Source organism: Sus scrofa, chromosome 4 (genome assembly GCF_054392235.1).
Source record: "Sus scrofa isolate SSC_HxYL_T2T_F1_AM1 chromosome 4, Sscrofa_HxYL_maternal_Yorkshire_Landrace_v2.0, whole genome shotgun sequence".
NCBI classification, from domain to species: Eukaryota; Metazoa; Chordata; class Mammalia; order Artiodactyla; family Suidae; genus Sus; species Sus scrofa.
This window is the reverse complement of record NC_139386.1, coordinates 3,438,796-3,458,944: the sequence shown is the minus strand read 5'-3', so window position 1 is coordinate 3,458,944 and position 20,149 is coordinate 3,438,796. Positions and strand designations below refer to the sequence as shown.

At 54.1% G+C, this 20,149-nt stretch overlaps 1 protein-coding gene across 6 annotated transcripts in view; it reads right to left on the bottom strand.

Moving 5' to 3' along the window:
• Positions 1 to 20,149, bottom strand: part of TRAPPC9 (trafficking protein particle complex subunit 9) — a 472,116-nt gene that overhangs the window by 149,652 nt on the left and 302,315 nt on the right. For all 6 annotated transcript variants that reach the window (XM_021088861.2, XM_085021612.1, XM_085021607.1 and 3 more), the window contains one exon: positions 13,937 to 14,047. In XM_021088861.2, coding sequence (XP_020944520.2) covers positions 13,937 to 14,047 — 111 coding nt within the window. The remainder of the gene's footprint in view (positions 1 to 13,936; positions 14,048 to 20,149) is intronic.

Genomic DNA, 20,149 nt, shown 5'->3' with positions numbered 1-20,149 from the left:
CTGGCGTCACTGTGGCTGTGGTGTAGGCTGGCAGCCACAGCTCCGATAAGCCCCCTAGCCTGGGAACCTCCATATGCCGCGGGAGCGGCCCTAAAAAGACAGAAAAAAAAGAAGATCCGTGGTTGCTGATGGGGGAGGGTGGGCGGGTGGGACCGACAGAGCAGGGAGGATTTGCTAATGACGCTACAGGTCCTTAGACCCCTGTCCAAACCCTCAGAATACACGACAGCCACTTTCCCTGCTGATGAGCCCGTCTTGGAGGGGTGGGTACACAGTGACGCTCACACACCCCTCCTGGAGCCGTGACACGGGGGGCTGAAGCACGCGAGCGCGTGTGCACCTGTCTGGGCCAGCAAGTCGGGACCTCCCTCATCTCTCGGCTGGGGGATGTGATGGTGCACATGCACAGTGTGTGTGTGCTGTGTGCATACGGGGGCGTGTTCCACACCTGCACACACCTGTACAGCCGTGCACGTCGTCCCCACTGTCCAGAGGGCAGTTATAGCTCGGGGTTTACCTGAAGGACACTGGCCTTGCCCTCCCCACACCCTCCGGGCTCGTCCAAGCCACTAACCTGTAACACTTACCTCTCTAGAGGTGTCTACAAACCCAGGTTCAAAACCCGGCTCGGACACATGCCAGCAGTGTCACCTGGGGTGGGTCACTTGAACCCATTCAGCCTGTCTCCTGCTGGTGCACAGAGATGACATGGGGGAGGTTGTGACATGAGAGACCTGGAAGCCTCATGCACAGGTGTCAGCATGGGGCCTGTGTCACAGCCTGGGATGCTCCCTCCAGGGCCCGCGGGGACCAGGGCATGAGCTCTGGAAGCCAAGAGCCGCTCTCCTCCGCCAGTGCTGCTTTTACTGCGTCCATCCTGGGCGGGGTCCAGGGGCTAATAGGTCTTTTGAGTTAAGGTAACTTTGTGGAAACTTTCTGAACGGACACAAATTAAGCATCTCTGTTATGCCAGCTCCATTTCCCTTTGGTCTTGCTGCTGATGGTTCTAACACTCTGCTCCAAGGCTGCCTGGCTCTCCTAATTCCAGCTGGATTTCAACTCCGAAGTGCTTCATCATGTGTAAGCCACCGTTTAAGAAACGACGTGGCAATTTTTCCAGACCGTCCGTCTGCTGCTAGCAAGCCTTGGACTAGACCCTCCAACCCAGGGACGGTCCCCGGACCGGCCTCAGCCCTGCCGGTCCCTGCAGGTCCAGACTCGGGGACCAGACTTGGGGACCACGCTGCTGGCCGGGCTGAGGAGCCCAACCCACCTCTTCCACACCCCCACCCACGGTGGGAGCCACGTGCCAGCCCAGGCCCCAGAGTTGCGTGGGGCTGCATGGAAGGAACTTCTCAGCTGCCCGGGGTGCCAGGGCAGTACCCGGAGTCACGGGGGCCACACCCCTGCCCTGACCCACAGGCGCCCGGGATTTCCTGGCTACAAGCCCGATCAGAAAGGCCCCGGCAGAGAGGGCTGTCCCCAGGGCCAGGCAAGAGCTGGCCTCTCCCCTGCCCTCCCCCGAGGTCTTACTCGCAGGAGGCGAGAGAGTAAAACGGCCAAGGCACCCGAGCAGCCTGCAGCTGACAACCAGCCCCACATCTAGCTCCTCCCGGGGCTGAACTGAGGCCCTGCTGGCGGGCCTGGGGATTCACAGAGCATGGAGGACAGGCCCCAGGTCACGGCCAGTCACAGGTGAGGCCGAGGCAGAGACGCAACCTGAGGCCAGACCTTGGGCTCCCTGGGCCCTGCCCTTTGCCCAGGTCGCTGCGTGGTGCCTCTGGCGTGGCGGGAAGAAGTCGCACCTGAAAGGACAGGTGCTGTGTGGCTGCAGCCTCTGGGCCCACACAACGTCCCCACCCTGGGCCACGCACCCCCTGGGTCAGGCCAATGGCAACCCACCCACTCTGCTGCCCAAACTAGACACGTCCTTTCCTTCTCTGCACCCACACCCCTCTAATCTCCCTCCTCCTGAGGGTCTCTGGACCCAGACACTTCTCTCTGCTCCCCAGGGTGCCCCCCAGGCACAGCCCCTACCACCCACCTTGGACCACCCAGGCTTCACCCGCGGTCACCCTTCCAGACACTTCCTAAAAGGCCCGTCTGACACTCTCCTGCCTCCAACCCTCTCGTGACCATCCCTGGCCCTCCAGGGACAGATGTGGTTCTGACCTTGGCTCACAGGCCCTGCTGCCCCTCTGGCCTCGCCCAGGAGCCCCCTCTTGGCTTCAACACTGAACAACCTCCAGCCTCCAGAACCCAGCACGCTGACCTCCTGCCCAGCACCCCCACCCCAAATCGGCCCCTGCCTGGCTAGTTCCTTCTTGGCCTTCGTCTTCCCTGAAGATGACTTGCGTAAGGAAGCTGTCCTCAACCCCTGGGCACAATGTGCCTGCACCACATCACACGTGCGCTTAGGGTGGGGGTGGTCCTACTCCCCCACCCCCTGCCCTGAGGTGGTGGCTCTGGGCACAAAGAACACGTCCGGGTCTCAGCTATTTCGGCAGCGCCAGGTGCCTGGCGGGAGGATGCGCATTCCGTAAGCGCTGAATAAGTGGAGAGGATGAATAAACACAAAGATGCCCATGAGACAGTCACGTTTCTGGTACAAAGAGCACGCCCTCTTGGCAATATATCCTCCTGCCCCTCGACCCCCGGGCCCACGTGCCACCGAAACCTGGGAGAGATGCCAACGGAGCACACGAAGGAGATAAACACGTTTGTCTCTAACAGTTTACAAAACACCCACGGCACAACTCTGACGCGGGGGGAGAGCCCAAAACTTACAGACAGCCAAGAAGGTGGTGTTGCACAGAGCAAAATCTTACATCTGTTCTGACCCAAGCTGTCCCCATAGCAACAGATATATAAAAACCAAGACATCCAGGGCGTTCCTATTGTGGCTCAGCAGTAACAAACCGGACTAGTATGCATGAGGATGCAGGTTCAATCCCTGGCCTCACTCAGTGGGCTAAGGATCCGGCTACTGTGAGCTGTGGCGTAGGTCGCAGATGGAGCTTGAATCCCGTGTTGCTGTGGCTGTGGTGTAGGCTGGTGGCTACAGCTCCGATTTGACCCCTAGCCTGGGAGCCTGGGAACTTCCATATGCTGCAGGTGCAGCCCTAAAAAGACAAAAAGAAAAAAAAAGAAAGAAAAAGACAAAAAAAAAAAGAAAAGAAAAAAAAGAAAGAAAAAGACAAAAAAAGAAAAGAAAAGAAGGGAAAAAATTAAGATATCCAGTCTCTCTAGGGTGGTGGCTCTGCCAGATGCCTACAAGGGCAGGAAACTCAGCATCCGTCTGTCCCAGCAGCTGTGGCACGAGCAGAGGACACAGCACCACGGACAGCTCCCCGTCACTTCAGGGAAAGTGAAAGCCACAAACTTCAGGGAAACCCTCGATGCAGAAACCACGGCTCTCAGAGGTAGCTAAATAAAGTTAACGAGGGTGCTTTGAGTTCAAAGTTCCTCCCGTGACATCCAGCCAGTCAGGGCTCTGGCCCCGCAAAATGGCAGCACAGAAAATGAAAATGAAACATAGCCCGTGCCCGCTGCACTGACACGTATGAAGCCACAGCTTCGTCCTTGTCCCCTCTCAGTCCACATACCAGATGCAGAAACAAGGCTGAGAGAGGCAGGGCGCGGACTCAGGCTTAAGTGCTCCTTCCACGATGCTCCTTCATCTGAACGCCCAGCCCTCCCTGCCCAGGTCCCAGGGCCTCGAACCCTGCCGAGGGCATCTCCTGCCAACTTTTCCCGGGTCCGCCCTGCCCTCCCTCCCCAAGAGCAGAGCTAGACCGGCTGTTCCTCATTCCTGCACCATCCAGAATGCAGCAGCCCCGATGGTGCAAAACCGGTTAGGACCAAAACCCATCCTCGTCCCCAAAGTGCCCACGCGGCTCACTCGCCAGGTTGGCAGGTCTGGCCGAGGAAAAGGGAGGCGATTCTGAGTGCGCCTACCGCACATCTTTCACACAAGCAGATGGAAACAGGCACCGCCAAACGGCAAGGGAACGAGGCCCCCCACGTGACCGCGGCTCCGGGGGAGGGAGTCACGTGCTGTCCTGGGCTCAGCATGACCGGCTCCTGGGCGTCTCTCTAACACACCGGTTCTCCAGCTTCCCTGACCATCACGAGCGCCCACAGGGCTTGTTACACTACCACATGCTGGGTGCCTGGCCTCAGACTAAGTCTGCATGGGCCCCAAGAATCTGCATTTCTAGATTGTTCCATTGTGGCTCAGTGGTAATAAACTGACTAGTACCTATGAGGATGCCGCTTTGATCCCTGGCCCCGCTCAGTGGGTGAAGGATCCCGCGTTGCTGTGGCCATGGTGTAGGTCAGCAGCTACAGCTCTGATTTGACCCCTGGCCTGGGAACGTCCATATGCTGCAAGTGTGGCCCTTTAAAAAAAAAGAAAGAAAAGGACCTGCATTTCCAGCAAGTTCCGGGGTGGCCCGGGGTCCACCCTTAGGAACCATGGCTCTCACAGGAGGATTTCTAGCCAGTGGGGAAGCTGCCATTTATTCTACAGGGGAAAACGGGGAAAACCCGAAAGGCAAAGACACGTTCAAAACCTTCCAAATCCCTCGTTAAAATATGAACCATTGCCTTCTACGCCGGCCCAAAGTCTGCTAAGATCTGGCCCAGACCAGCGCCACCCTGACCTGTCCAGACACGCAGGCCACAGGAAACATCCGCCTCTCCCTGGGACCCCTCTCCTGTCCCAAGCTCCGGTGAGCCATTCGTCAGATGGGAAAAATAGCGCTTGCCCGGGAAAAACACAGAAACACACAAGCTGAAGTTACTGTGAGAGGAAGCAGCATATGTGACAAACCTACACAGATGCTGCTCGGGCTAATCGTGCCAGCAAGTCCCAGACATCCGGAACTCGACGTTCCCCCCCACGCCCCCAGACCCTGCAAACAGTCCCCGTGGGGAGCAAAGATGCCCTCCCTCCCTTGGGGCCACAGCCTGGTCCTGCCAGACCCAGAGCATCTCAGCTGCGGCAGCCACCGAGGTCTCCCGGCCCCTGGGCCTCCGACAGCCCTAAACGGCACCAGCGGGATCCCAGTGTCCTCCCCAGGCAGCTGCTGTGAGTGATGGGCCTTAATTGTCTGATGAGCAAGATGATTTAGAGCTGAAAGCACACAGGAAAGGGCTTCGCTTCTTCATCTGGTCATTTTCCAAAGCTCAGCCAGCAAATGCTTGTGTGTTTCGCTGTATTTCAAGCTTATGGGAAGAGTGAGAGAATTTCTTCGTGTTTGCTGACCCACTGGGGATGAAAATGCATGCATTTGGGGTGTAAGGTTAGATAAGAGGAAAAGATCCATAATAACGGCTCCATCACCGAAAGGCGATAAGCAGACACCAGTGCGTTCTGATGGAGATTCTTTGCAAAAAAAGAACACGATCACGGAATATGATCAAGCCTCTAGATCTAACCCCCCATTTAATGAGGAATAAAGAAAAAAGAGTCAGAGGAGCAAGGCCATCGCCACCACAGGCATCCGTCTGGCCAAATTCCCAGCTGGGGGACCTGATTCAGTCCAGGAACAATTATGAGAAAAAGATGAGTGGGGAACCTACAGATTAGAAACACATTTGAGACTCACCTACCTCCTGAATTCTGACTCCAAAAGCTGTTTAAAAAACATGACAGCGAGGTCACTGGAATTTGAAACACTGATATTGAAGAACCGCTCATTTTAAAACATGATGTGGCGTCTCGGTTACGTTTTTAAAGAGAATTCCATGTTGGATATTAAAATGTCTATAAAGATGAAAATAATATGTCATCTCAGATTTGCCTCAAAAAGAAACAGGGAAGTTGGTGAGGGAGAGATGAAAAAGATTTGCCAGGAGTTGCAGGCTGCAGAAGCAACTTTCGTGTCTATTTGAATTTCCCATAATAAAGCTTTTAAGTAAAAGAACAATGAACGACACACCCTTTCCTTTCAGGCACCTTCGCTGAGCGGCCAAGCTTCGGAGGTGAGCACGGCTGGGCTCATTCCTCCCCATCTGACCGGAGGACCAGCCAAGGTCACAGCCAAAGACCAGCAGAGCCGGGGGACAGGGCACCTTCCTCTTCCCATGATAAGACGGTATGGGGCTCAGCAGCCAGGCTCCAGTCCCCAGGGAGGGAACGAAGCGCTCCCAGAATTTCCAGGTCCAGCCCAAGCGGAGCACTGCGGTCAAGGGAGACTGGGCTTGGGAGTTTGAGTGATAAACTCTGATCAGAGTCAGCATCAAGAAAATGTAAGACCAGGGTCACCCCTCGTCCCCTCCACCTGGAGGGTAAACACCACCATGTCCCCAACAGAGTCAGCTTAAAGTGGCCCGAGTCAGGCTGGGATAGGAGGTGCCCTGAGCAAGACCCCCAAGTGTGAACAGCACTGCGAACGCACCCCCTCACATCACCTGAGCACCGACTCATGCTGGACAGGCAGTGAGGTGGCAGGAATACTGGGAGGTGAGCAAGACACAAAGAGCCCGCAGTCCAGCCCCATGGTCCCCACACGTGGCCGTGTTAGAGTCACCAGGGGAGACTTACAGATCCTGAGGCCCAGGGGACACCCAGCCAATCAGATCAGGACACGGGGATGAGGGGGTGGGACCACCCTTTCCTAAAGATCCCATAGTTACGATATGCAGCAAGGTTTGGGAACCTCCAGTCTGGCAGAAGCCGGAATGACAATAACAAACACCATCCACGACATGCAGAAGAGCGAGGCCCAACTACCGGGGAAATGGGCGGGGGGCACGGCGCCTCTCCTAGGGTTCAGAGTCCAGCTGCACTGACTCTGCAGCCACTAGTCTGCCCTCCCATCTCAGAGACCAAGGGAGAAGGACGGCCTTGCTCCCTGGGGGCTTCCTGTCCCAAGGTTGTCAGACCCCAGACCTCAGGAGCCTCAACCATCCCCAGCCCCTAACTGTGATGGCCCCAACTCCCCCTCGGGCCCCAGACGCTGCCCTCTGCCCCTCTGGTTACCTGGTTACTGGTTACCTGGACAGGCCCCGTTAACAAGTACTCGTGTGAAGTTCTCCCTGTGAAATGACTGCATGGCCTCTGGCTCCAGACACGTGAGAACCCTCTGTCCCCAGCTCAGACACCGTCAGGAAGCCTGGGAAATTGGGCTCCGAATAATAACTAACCACCAGAGCAAAACTCAGAAAAGGAGCCCAGGACCCCCAGCGTGCCCTCCCCCAGGCGGTGGCAGCTGGGATGGTGGGAGCGGCTCCCACAGTGCGGGGACAGCTGAAGATAACAGTACCTGCCACTCCTGGAGCTCCTGCGGGGCCCCTGTGCTGCCAGGCGCTGAGCCAGGCCAGCAGGAGGACCCGTACTGGGGCGCGGGACAGGCGTTATCACTGCATCTTAAGGAAGGGAGGGTGGAAGCTCAACGAGGCCCGGACTTGCCCAGACGGCTGAGCCTGCGCTTGGCATGGGCCCCGCTCTGTGCCCACGCAGCCTCTGTCCAAGAGAGTGGACATGTGAACCGGCCTGCCACCAGGGCAGGGGCGTGGGGAGGGGGCAGGCTCCACTCAGGACAACAGAGTTCCCGGAAAGCCACCCGGCGCGCGAACCCAATTCCTTTTCTCATGAAGAGAACCTGCTCCAGCATCGGAGTCCGCGACCCACGGCTCCTTCCAGGAGCCGGGTCTCTGTGACCACGAGGCTGCACGGGGCTGAACGCTGACCCCTCCTCTTGCGCCTGTCGATCATCAGGGCGCCAAATGGGCTCCTACCAGGAAACCTGCACAACTGCTCACTGTGACGGGGGCGGAGCGGGGCCGGAAATGCTGTGACGGGGAGCGAGGAGCCGGGGGTCCAGCGCCACTCTCAGCGTCTTTCCGCCCGCCCGGGGCTGGCTGAGCAGACCCCAGCCTCAGTGTCCCCCCCGCTCCGTGGAAAGGACAAGGACATAGCAAGGTGCTGTCTCCTGTTTCCCGAAGCTGAGTTTCTGAAGGACTCTCCATGTTCCCCCCAGTTTGAAAAGGGTACCAAGACAACCCACAAAGCCCTCTGACTGGGACGCTGCGAAGAGACCCCCGGGCTGGGGGCACAGGCTGTGGACCGCGGGGGGCGAGGCAGGCGCCGTGGAAGGAGGACGCGCAAATTCCAGGGAGCAAATTCCAGACAACACCAGCTCCCAACAACAAGGGTTCCTCGGATGATGCACAAGGTTCTTCTGAGTGTTGGGAGGAACCGAACAGGAAAAGAATTTGGAGACAGTTGAGAGGGAGAACCAGGTGCTTGAGGCTGGGGCCGTTCTGGGCGTGGATCAATGGGGCTTTGCGAGACAGCAGCAGAAACACCCCACCCCGAAATCCCCGCTTACACGCCCGGGGCAGGGCCCCAGTGCACTCTGGTCCCAGGGGTGCCCTGCATACAGGTGAGCCGGTGTGTGGGGAGAAGATGCACAGGCCCCTCCAAACCCTCTGTGGGGAGAGGACGGAGCCTTAGTGGTCACCTGGCTGGTCACCTCTCTGGGCCTCGGCTGCTTCAGCTGGTAAACAGGGGTGATGATGCCAATGACAGCGACCTCAAAAGATACAGGCAGCACAGCAAGTGACCGATCACAAATCGTCACGAAGGCGCTGTCACCTCTTTGCTCCTTTGTTCCTACAGCAGACACTGCCTGGGTCTCTCGAAGGACCAGGGAAGACGTTCAAAGCTAGCGGAGGCAGAAGGTTTATCCGAAGTCACTCTAGAGGCACAAGTAAAGCCACAAGGAAGCAAACTGCTGGCTGAGGACAGCACTGGGCCACTGGCGGGGCCGACCCGCAGATCTTTGAGAACCTCCGAAACACAGGCTGCGGAGAGCCCAGGCCGGCTCACTGCCCGCCCAGAGCTCTGGTCCAGGACCCTGCAGACCTGAGGGTCTGGCCCTCCCTGATGCCTGGATGGTGTCTGGGGACGTCTTGGAGCCCTGGGGCTGGGGCTTGCTTGGGCCCCACCCCCGCCCCTCTGGCACCTGTGCCATCTGGACACGTGACGGGGCTGACCGGCTCTCAGCCGACTGGCAGCCAGCCTCCCCAGCAAGGCGATGCCTGGACAGGTCAACCCAGGCTGGCCGAGCGGGCGGCGCCTCCACGAGACGGAGGCGGACAAAGGGGGCAGGTGGCCTGAAGCATGGGGAGAGGTCACACCTGTTACCATAAATTAGGAGAGATTTATGCGTAAGTGAGGGATGTCAGGAAATTTAATTTTAATGGTTTCATAATTAAGCCAAAACACAATAATTACCATATTTTAATTTTCCAGTACACTGGCTACCGGCGGGCGATGCTGTATTTTCTTAAGAAAGCTCCTGCTCTTTCACTCAGAAAAGCATGTGCTACTGTCTCTGGTCATCTTCTGAAACTGGAGGGGGAGGAAGACGCGGTTCTGCGGGCACGGCCTGAGGAGCTGCGGGTAACGCGGCGGGCCTTCCCCTGGCAAGGGCGGCGGTGCCCACACCCTGAGGATTAAAGGCACGCCTGTGTGGAAAGTGCGGTCTTCTTCACACCACCCCTCGGCTGGACCCCAGGCCTGCGCGTCTGGAGGGCGTTCTCAAGGTCATGACTGATGGAGCCCCAGGCAAGGCGGTCAGCACGGACCAAGCATCACAAATCGTGTTTGGCCAAAGTGAGGTGAACTAATGTCCCTAATGACAGAACGGACGCCTGAGCCAGGGACAGAAGCGGAGGAGTCACTGACTTCCAAAGGACCCTGCAGGGAGGAGCTTAGGAAGAGGAAGCGGACTTTCCTCTGCCATTTGCTGCAATGGTCTATTTTACTCTATTATTATTTTTGGGCTGCGGCCACAGTACGCAAAAGTTTTCAGGCCAGGGACTGAACCCGAACCACAGCAGTGGCCCGAGCCACAGCAATGACAGCTCCAAGTCCTTAACTGCTAGGCCACCAGGGAACTCCTGTTGTAATTTAAATTATAAGGCTAAAAAGATATCTCTAAGAAACATGGTGACCAGAGTGTTATTTCGGGTTTAAAAACTCACTCGCACACGTCTGTCTGTCCTGTATCACCATCACTTCCTCCAGGAAGCCCTCCGAGCCCCAAGGTGGGTTTCCTCCCGTGCTCGGGGTTCTCCTCACACTGTCTGACACACGGTGTCACTGTCCCAGTGCCCTTTCTTGACACAAAACACCACAGTGTGGACCTTACTGACTGCCTCACCTCCTGTCAGGGCACGGCAGCCGCCTCACACTCAGGAAATGCTTGTTGAATGACTTTATGGACACCCTGGAAGCCAAAGTCCCAGGCCTGTCGCACCCTTAAAAGGCTGCCAAGTGCCCCTGACCCCAGATGCCAGGGTTCTAAGAGCGGCGTCAGAGGCGCCCTGATTCCACAGGCAGGGCTCTTCACTGAGGGCGAGGCTGAGCCATCGGCACAGAGCTCGCTCCGTGGGCAGGAGATGACAGCCAAGATGGGGGCCCAGTGACAACCTCACCCTCACCGCGGGCATGGCCTGACCCCGGGCAGCCCTCCTTAGCATCCAGCGAAGGCTCAGGCGTGGCGGGACTGCTCCTCTGGTGGTGGGGAGAGCCTGGAGAGGGGCGGAGCCTGGAAATACGGGGACAGCTGCCCAGGTCTCCAGGGGCTTCCTGGTGCCACAGGCAAGGTCCACCCATCGCCCCTTCTTCCCCGAGACCTGTTCCACCAGAACAAAGACCTGGGACCCCTCCTCAGAAGCAGGGCGTGTCCCATCCAGGCAAGGGCAGTGACTGCCACATCCCTGCAGACAGGAGGATGCTGCCACAGGGCGAGTGGCGGCGGTGGGGACAGTGCTGGAGTTGATGCCCCAGACAAAAGTCATGATCTCTGGCTCACCCCCCCGACCCCAAACAGCAGGACGCCTGCCAGGCAGGAGAGGCACAAGACCTCATCACGCTGCGTCACTCCCCAGGTAGGACCTGTCCTTAAGTATTCATGCTGTCGCTTCTGGAGCCTGATGCAGGCGCCACAGAGCGAGGTCTCAAAGTATCTGTATTTACAGAGTGAATGTTTTATGAATGAATAAAGAATGTGTGAGTTGGGAGCACCGAGAAATGAGGATTTAAGCAAAAATCTTAAAAACGATGACACCGGCAGCACAAGTCTGAAATGTCATTATTTGTGAATGAGACTGTTAACATCCAGTCTCCGTCACCAAGAGGGAGTCAGGTTTAGAACAAGCCCAATAATTGGTAATTTTCTAAAAAGCAGGGTTTACAGTGGTGCCACAAGGTGACCAGAATGATGTCCAACGGGCTCTCGGGCCACTGAAACATCCAGGCCAGACAGACGGGGCGGGGGCAGGCAGTTTCCTCCACAACTTGGGGACCAGCTCAGGGCCCAAGCAGCTGCCCGTGGCCTAGACCCCAAGGAGGCAGCAGCACCCAGGGAGGAGCCTTTCCTCCTGCCCAGGAGCCAGACGCAGTACCACTGCCGCCTGGGCGGCATGCGAGGGAGCCCCTGGCATGCATCCACACGGCACGAACCCACCCGCACAAGCGGTTCCCGGGAGGGGCTTCCTGCCTCTCAAGGTCAGGCCAGGGATGCCCTCCCAACTGTCAGCCCCAAACATGACCCTGCATTCATACGTGTCACCAAGAGTCACGTGAGCGGCAGCTACGGCGGATCAGCACGGGGATGAAAAAGCGGGCGCACGCACCAGCGAAGGCTGGAGAGCAGGCGGGTGACAAGCAGATTCATACCAGCTCCAGCGAGTGGCGCTGACTGCAAGGGACAGAAAGACACGAAACACGCGCACCACACGGAGCCACTTATTTAAAAAACTCTGAAAATAGTGCTTGTTATAAATAAACATAATAAAGTAGCAAAGCGGGGTGTGGGTGACGCCCCGGTGTCTCGGGGAAGAAGAAGGAAGGTGGGGAGAGTCAGGCTCTGCTACTTTTCCTTTGCTTATTTCTCCCCAACCTCGCACAAAACTCTTCGAGGAGGCCTCAGTGAATACTCTTTGCACCCATTGGTAGATTCTGCAATTAACATTTTACCGTATTTGCTGTATCAGTCTCTCCATCTCTCCGTCCACGAATCTAATTTTCTAGGCACCCCAAAGACAGTGCAGACACCATACACCCCCAAATCCTTCAACAGCCATGTCACCAGGGTTTAACATCTGCGGACAGCTTCTCTTCTGAGATAAAGTCAACGACAGTGAAACGCACAAATCTGCAGTGCACATTTGCTAAAATTTAACAATGGCAAACACCTAGAAAATCCTCTTGTGCCCCTTCCTAGTCAAAGCCCACCCCAAGCACCCCAGACGCCAGGGCAGCTCTGTTTTACCGTCACCGAGGAGTCTTGCTGGTCCCAGAGCAGATGAACGGAATCACACAGGACGTGCTATTCTGGGTCAGGCTCCCTGCACTTGGAGGAACGTGCCTGAGATTGGTCTGTGCTGAGGTACTAGGAGTATACCCGGTTTTGTTCCGTCAGGAAAATACCATTATTTGTTAACCCATTCTCCCATAACAGACACCTGAGCTCCTTCTATTTTTTGGCTTGGAACATTCTTCATAGGTCTTTTTATGAATATACATTTAAAAATTTTTTCTTGAATAAATAACTAGAGTTGAAATTGTTGGACGGCGTGTGTCTAGTTTTGTAAGAAACTTCCAGACCTTCTTCAAAGGTGGTTGCAAGGTTGCTCATTCCCACCCAGGCTCGAGCATTCCAGTTGTCTCCTGCTCCTCGTGGACAACTGGCATCGTCAGTCAGTCATTTTAATCACCCCCGTGAGCGTGCAGTGCTGTCTCCTTGTGGGTGAAATCTGCATTCCCTCCTCCCCATTGACCAATGGTGTTAATGTCCACTATTTTAAAAAACGTTTTATTTCCTTGAGAGAGAGAGAGGAGACAGAAAGATAGAAGACGGGGAAAGACAGAGAGGAGTTTCCTGGTGGCTCAGCAAGTTAAAGACCTGGCGTTATCACTGCTGTGGCTTGGGTTGCTGTCTTGGTGCAGGTTTGATCCCTGGCCTGGGAACTTTTGCATGCGGTGGGCAGGGCCAGAAAAAAAGGAGAGAGAGAGAGAGAGAGAGAGAGAGAGAGAGAGACAGAGCCTGGGGGAGAGATCTGGAGCAAACATAGCAAAATGCTTAAATCTGAGACATGGGGATGCTGGGGTATAAATTATTTTCTGTACATTTCAAGTATTTTGCAATTGCAAATAACTGTTTTCCACCTATATAATTACCCCATCTATATAATTCCGCCTGTAAGGGTACGGCCCTCACACTCAAGCTGGGTTTGGAGGCCCAGCCTCTGGTTTGGAGAGAGGCTGGAGCGGGTGGGCCAGGCCCTGTGGAAGGGGTTCTGTCTCGGCAGAAAGGCTCCTTCCTAAAGCCGCCGAGCCCTACCTGCCTCCAGACCTTCCCCGGAGGCTCCTGGCCCGCCCTCACCTCCAGCTTGGCTCCCTGCTCAGTTCTGCTGGGCCAGAGCACAGCCTGTGGTCGTCCCTGTGGCGGGGCTCAGTGGGGCCACCTCTCTGCTCTCCCAGGAACTGAGCTCAGGTGCCACTGCACGGCTCCCACAGGCCTGAGGCTGGCCTGTCCTCTGCAGCATTAATTCCTCCAATTGACATTGATGTATGTCCCTCAAACCATCACCTAGTATCCCCAGAAAGAGTATTCTTAAGAATTGAGAGTGAAAAGTCTCGCCCGGACATTGGGGTGACGTCAGATGGGTGACCAGAGCTGTGGCACTGCGTCCCTGAATGGACATCGCTCAGTTCTACCCCGACCTTACACGGCTGCAACCGGCAACCACTTCGGATCCTTTCACTGACCCTGAGTAAGGGCTGGGATGCCTCAGCAAGGGGACCGGATTGCCTACCCTCCAGGGTCTCAGAGGCTAGATTATTTCAGTGCCTCCCACACAGGGTGAGGAAAGCACAGCCGGGAGCACTGGGACGCGGGGAGGGGACACTCACCGCTGGCACTCGCCCGCGTGCAGAATGAGCTCTTCATTGCTCCGGGCACTGACCGTCAGCTCGTGCTCCGTGGAGTTGAAGACGTCCAGGAGCAGGTGGCACTGCCGGGTACTGCGGAGCAAAGACAAGGCAAGTTCAGAAACTTCTGATGGCCTCAGAGGAGAGTGACACGGACTTTCTCAGACATGCGAGTCAGCAAAACATCAAGTGCCCTGGACAAACGGCTTCCTGAGACTCAATCTGAACTAACTGAATTCTAAACAGTGGGTTTGGATAGGAGGTCCTCCTTGGTCCTGGGTCGCACGCACACAACCCAGCCAAGTGACCTTGGAAAGGTAACTTGAGTTCTCCAAGCCTCACACACGTGACCACCAGGACACCTGACCCAGTACACACGCTGTCATTCGATAAATGACCGTGTCACAGCCCTGGGTTTCTATGGGTGCCGGGCGGGGTGCCGGGCAGGGGAACACAGAGAGCCGTGTCCACACTGTCCGTGCGCACGTCCAGACTAGCCCTCATGGCCTCCAGAACCATGGACAACATCCTGGGCTCATTCGTCACCCACACAAAACACCCTCTCCTTGGCTCCCTCCACTGCAGACAGTAACGCTTCATTAACCGAGTTCCCATCGCCCTGTCCCCAGCGGGAGGGCCACGGAATGATGACGTCCAGCCCGTGATCAGCTTCTGGGGACTTTCCATCCCAAGTAAGAAGGCAAGCCCTCGAGGGGGGACGGCATCGCCCTTCCACCTCCCGGCCCCTGGCCTGCTCCCCAGGGAGGCAGGGATGCAGAGAAGCTCCGTGACCCGTGGGGTGATGAGGACAAACACCGCGGCTGTGGGGGGCAGGGCGGGGCCCACAGGGGGCTGGGAAAGGATCACACAGGCTCACTAGCTACACGCGCAAAACACACTCCGTTTGTGGCAGCTGCCATCTGTCAGGCGTCCACTATGATCGAACACTTGCCTGAAATGAACACAGTATCTCAAATACCAAGTGTCACAGCTGGTGCACGACAGCTGATCGATAAGTGTCCGCTCATCAAATGGGCCAGCCAGACCCAAGACGGGAGCAACAGGGAAGAAGCCAGCAGCAGAGGCAGGAGCCCTTCTCCCTCTGGAGGAAACTTGCATAGAAGGAAAAATAAAAAGACACCGAAAAGGACCTGCGCTCGGGTCCCTTCCAGCTGAGCGTTGCTTCTGAACACGACCTTCCAAAGGGCGTCTGGATTCTCAGGTGTTTCCCCAGGTGAGATGATGCCAGACTCCACGGGCGGTCAAGCAGAGGGGAGGGGCCCCAGCCGCACGGGCCTGGCAGCCTGCATGGGGTCACTTCTCACGGAAGCCCCGAGGCCGTCCTCCCGAGCCCCCCTGACCGGAGAGGTAGTGAGACTCAGGAGTTGACCAAGAGACCAAGAACAAGGTGACAGACCGAGGCTCCAGACCGAGCGCCCGAAATCCTGTAGCGCTCGCAGCGGGTGTAGACGGACACTCCAAACCAAATCGCATCCCCCGTGCTTTCCAGAGATGGGAACTGGGGTGGAGGGGGAGCCCAGGGGTTCTCTCACACACACACACACACACACACACACACACCCCATCCAAAAGCCACCAGGCATCTGCAAAACAGCAGTTTTTCAAAACATGTGCGTGCGCCCACTCTCAAGGGCAGAGGGTACAGCGCAGCCCTTGGCCCTGCCGACGCTGCTGTGATGTCCCACGGCATGTGTTCAGAGAAGCGGGCTCCCGTCGGCTGAGCCTGGGTTCTGAGGGTGGGTGGGGGGGGGGCCTCCCCAAAGGTGCAGCCCTTGGAAAAACACTCGTTAGCTCTGCCAGCCGTCTACGAGAGGTCTCTTCAGTCAGCTCACAGGAAAATGAGCTTTCAAGGATGAAGATCTATTTGGCCTTTGTCATAACTTCATGAAATCTTTAATCACAGCAAAATCTTTCCTCAGAAATGGGAATTCATAAAAATGTATCAGAGAGAGAAAATTGGAGCGATTTTTTAAAGCAGCAAAGACAAGACTCAAATACGTGTTGTTTTCGCTCACTCAGGGTAGTTGTTAGGAGCAATGTCGGAACATAATACGTTTCCGTCCTCTTTTTCTCTGACTCACTGCGCGCGGGGCGTCCTAATCCAGCGTTTCCATTTCTCTTAATTGCTGGCATGACAAGACGTGGGTGGGCCTTCCCTTCCTGTCTATTATCCGTAAATTAATTCCCTTCCCCAAACCGCAGTCGCCTTGTGTGCCCGTCAAAATGTCATTTACTCCCTGTGAGTATCTTTCGACATCACTTCGGATGATTGTCTTAAGTTTTAACCTGTGCTTGAGCGTACAAGTTACCTTTAATTCTTATTTGCTTCTTGGTTTTATTTTGGGTTTTGTTTGTTTTTCTGGATCCATCTTTCTAAAGTACAGAGAAGCCCAGGAAAGCTTCCTGGAAGAAAGGAGATCAGAGCAAGGCTTTGACGGATAGATCCATCCACCTGGTCTCGGGGTGGAGAGGGGCCGAGGCTCAGCAGCAGGGAAGGATCCAGAGTAGAGAGGAGGCTGCCAGGTGGCGAGGAGAGACGTAGGCAGCACGCGGGAAGCCACGTCTGTAGTAGTACAGCCATCGCCTCTGTCCAGGACTAGGACAATCAACTTTATTAATACACGTAACAAACAGAAAGACCTGCTGAGGACCTGTTGTGACCCAGGTACCATCTCAAACACTTGGGTTAGGAGAGTGAACAAGAGAAACGGGACCTCTGCTCTCATGGCATGCACACTCTTGTAGGGGAGAGCACTAGGAAAGATCAGGGGAATTGAAAAAGCAAAACAATTTGATCGTATTTTATAAAATTAGGTTCAAAACCATTGCTGAACACAGTTAAGACACTCATCCATACACAAAAAAATCAATAACAATATTTCTGCATCTCAACTAAAAAGTTACAAAATATAATTTTTAAGAAAACACATTTACAAGAGCAATGCACCTAGAAATAAATCTCACAAACTGTATGAAGGATGTTTATGGAAAGAAATTCTACAGTTTTATGGCATGATATTAAAGGTGATGAGTAAATGCAGTGATGTATTACGTTCAAGGATAGGACAATTCAGTTTTTTAAATGAATCACTTCTTTCCAAGTTTATATAAATTTAATGCAACTCAATAAAAAAAATCCCAACAGAGTTCTGGTTTTAGCCAAACTTGATACTCTGATTCTAAAAATTATATAAAACTAAAGGGCTAAGAACATACAAAATGAGGAAGATTTTTGGAAGAGATTTGGCCATCCAGAAATGAAGAATTATTATAAAACGATAATAATGAAGGCAGCAGTAGTGGAGCAGTGATAAATGCATCAATGAAGAAAAAAAATTCCAAGCAGATGAATATAAGGTAATGGATATATGACCAAAGGACCAGTATGGATTAATAAGAAGATTCAATAAATAGTGCTGGACAAACAGTTACGCATATAGAAAGAAAATGATGATCCCTACCTCACACCATAAACAAAAGTTCCAAACAGACCAAATAGTTAAATGTAAAAAGCAACATTTAAAATCCTGTAGAAGAACATAAAGGTAAACAGCGTCTGACCTTGAAAGAGAGCGATTTCTAAAGTGAGTTACAAGACATACAAAAGATAAAGTCATCTTCAACCAGCGTCAGAACACATGCTAAGGAAATAAGAGTCTCTTCAGAAATGATGTTGCAGGCATTCCCGTCCTGGCTCAGCAGTAACGAACCTGACTGGCATCTATGAGGACCCGGTTTCAACTCCTAGCTTTGCTCAGTGGGTTAGGGATGTGGCGTTGCCGTGAGATGTGGTGTAGATTGCAGACACGGCTCGGATCCCATGTTGCTTTGGCTGTGGCGAGGCCAGTACCAATTCAACCCTTAGCCTAGAAACCTGCATATGCCGTGGGTGTGCCCTTTTAAAAAAAATGATGTTGGATTAACAGGATATTCACAAGCAGAGAAATGAAAGTGGACCCTTATCGCACACCATATAAAACAATCAATTCAAAGTTCCTGTCCTGGCTCAGCGGCCATGAAGCTGACTAGTATCCATGAGGACACAGGTTCAATCCCTAGCCTTGATCAGTGAGTTAAGGATCCGGCATTGCCGTGAGCTGTGGTGTAGGTCACAGACGCAGCTCAGATCCCATATTGCTGTGGCTGTAGGCTGGTGGGTAGAGCTCTGATTGGACCCCTAGCCTGGGAACCTCCCTATGCTGTGGGTGCAGCCCTAAAAAAAATAAAAATAAAAAAAAAAAGGACTAAAGGCTTAAACGCAAGATCTGAAATTATAAAGCTACTAGAAGAAAACAGGGGAAAACCTTCTCGGCACAGGTCTGGGCAATGATTTTTTGGAAATGACCCCAAAAGCACAGACAATAAAAGCACAAACAGGTCAGTGGGATCGCAGCAAACTGAAAAGCCTCTGCGCAGCAAGGGCAACAATTGACAGAACGAAAGGGCATCTACAGGAGGAGAGAAACTACGTGGAAACAGCAGGTCTCGCAAGGGGTTAATACTCAAAATACACAAACAAAACAACTCGATAGCAACAAATAAATAAATCCAATTAAAAATTTAGCCAAAGACCTGAACAGACGTTTCTGAAAAGAAGCCATGCAGACGTCCATATAAAAAGGTGCTAAACATCACTACACATCAGGGAGACACGGAGCACACCCGCAGTAAGATAACAGCTCACATCTGCAGGAATGGCCATGAAGGAGACCCGTGAGTGTCGCTGAGGATGCGGAGAAAGGGGGACTCTCGGGCACTGTTGGTGGGGATGCAAAGTGGTACAGCCGCTATGGAAAACAGTGTGTGGCATCCTCAAAAAATTCATAAGAGAGCCACCATGTGATGCAGCAGTCTCACTTCTTGATATAAACCCAAAGGAAGTGAAATGAGGGTCGCAAAGAGGCGTCTGCATAACCACGTTCACCGCAGCATCCTTCACAACAGCCCACGTGCGGGAAACCTCAGTGGCCCCTCTGATGGGTGAGTGGATAAAAAAACCTATCCTGTGCGCACATGCGTGCACACACAGACACGCACACAAACACACACACACACACCAGAATATTATTCAGCCATGAGAAAAAAGAAAATCCCATCTGCAACACGGGTGAACCTAGAGGACGCCGTGAGAAAGTGAAATAAGCCAGACACGGAAAGATAAATGCTTGCTTGATCTCACGTCCACGTGGAATCTACACGAGCTGAGCTCATAAAAGCAGGCAGAAGAATGGTGGTCGCCAGGGCGAGAGAGGAGGTGGGATGGGGAGAAGGCGGCTGAAGGTACAGAGGGTCAGCCGTGCAGGATGAACAAGCCCTGGAGACCTGCAAGCCAGCACGTGACTGCAGTGAGGAGCAAAGCGTGTGCAGCTGAGCTGCGCAAAGAGGTCAGAGCCTAAGTGTCCTCACTACACACCCAGAAAGGCACCTGTGAGAGGGTACAGACATGTTCATGAGCTTAACATGACATATAATGTGACATGACGGTGTCAACCATTGCAAAATGTCAACATCACACTGTGCACTTGAAATACATACACGTTTACCTCAAGCTGGAAAAAACTCGTGAAGGAAAAGCCTGAAATGTTTGTCTGTGTTGAAATTAAGAACTTTTGTCCAATGAAAACCACCAAAACCAAAGCAAAGCAAAGCTAAGAGGTGAAAGGGTGTTTGTAACATATGAAACTGACAAAGGATTCGAATTCTAACTTACAAAGGACTCATAAACCAATAGGAAAGAAATGACCCAACGGAAAATGAAGCGAAGAATGAGCGTGGACAATTTTAGCAGAGGAAACCCACGGCCAGTCAACAGAGTCAGAGTCAGACCATGTGCAGTCAGAGAACTGGAGAGAAAATTCAAAGGTTCGATTCCCCACCCAACGTCCCAGAAATGTTTAAAACGTGCTCCAACACCAGTGCCAGCCAGGGTGCAACCAGCAGGAAACAAGGGAGTCCTCACCCACTGCGGGCAGGGGTGCGAACCGTACAGATCTCTCACAGGGCAGGCTGGCATCACCGGGCCAAGCAGCAGGCGAGACCCCTTTGATCCGCCAACTCAGCTTGTAGGCATGGATCCCGGGTCAACTCTCAGAGCTTGGTCCAGCGATGCTTTCCAACATGCTCCCTGCAGCATCGTCTATACACTCAAAGAACCACTATGAAGGAGGCATTTGC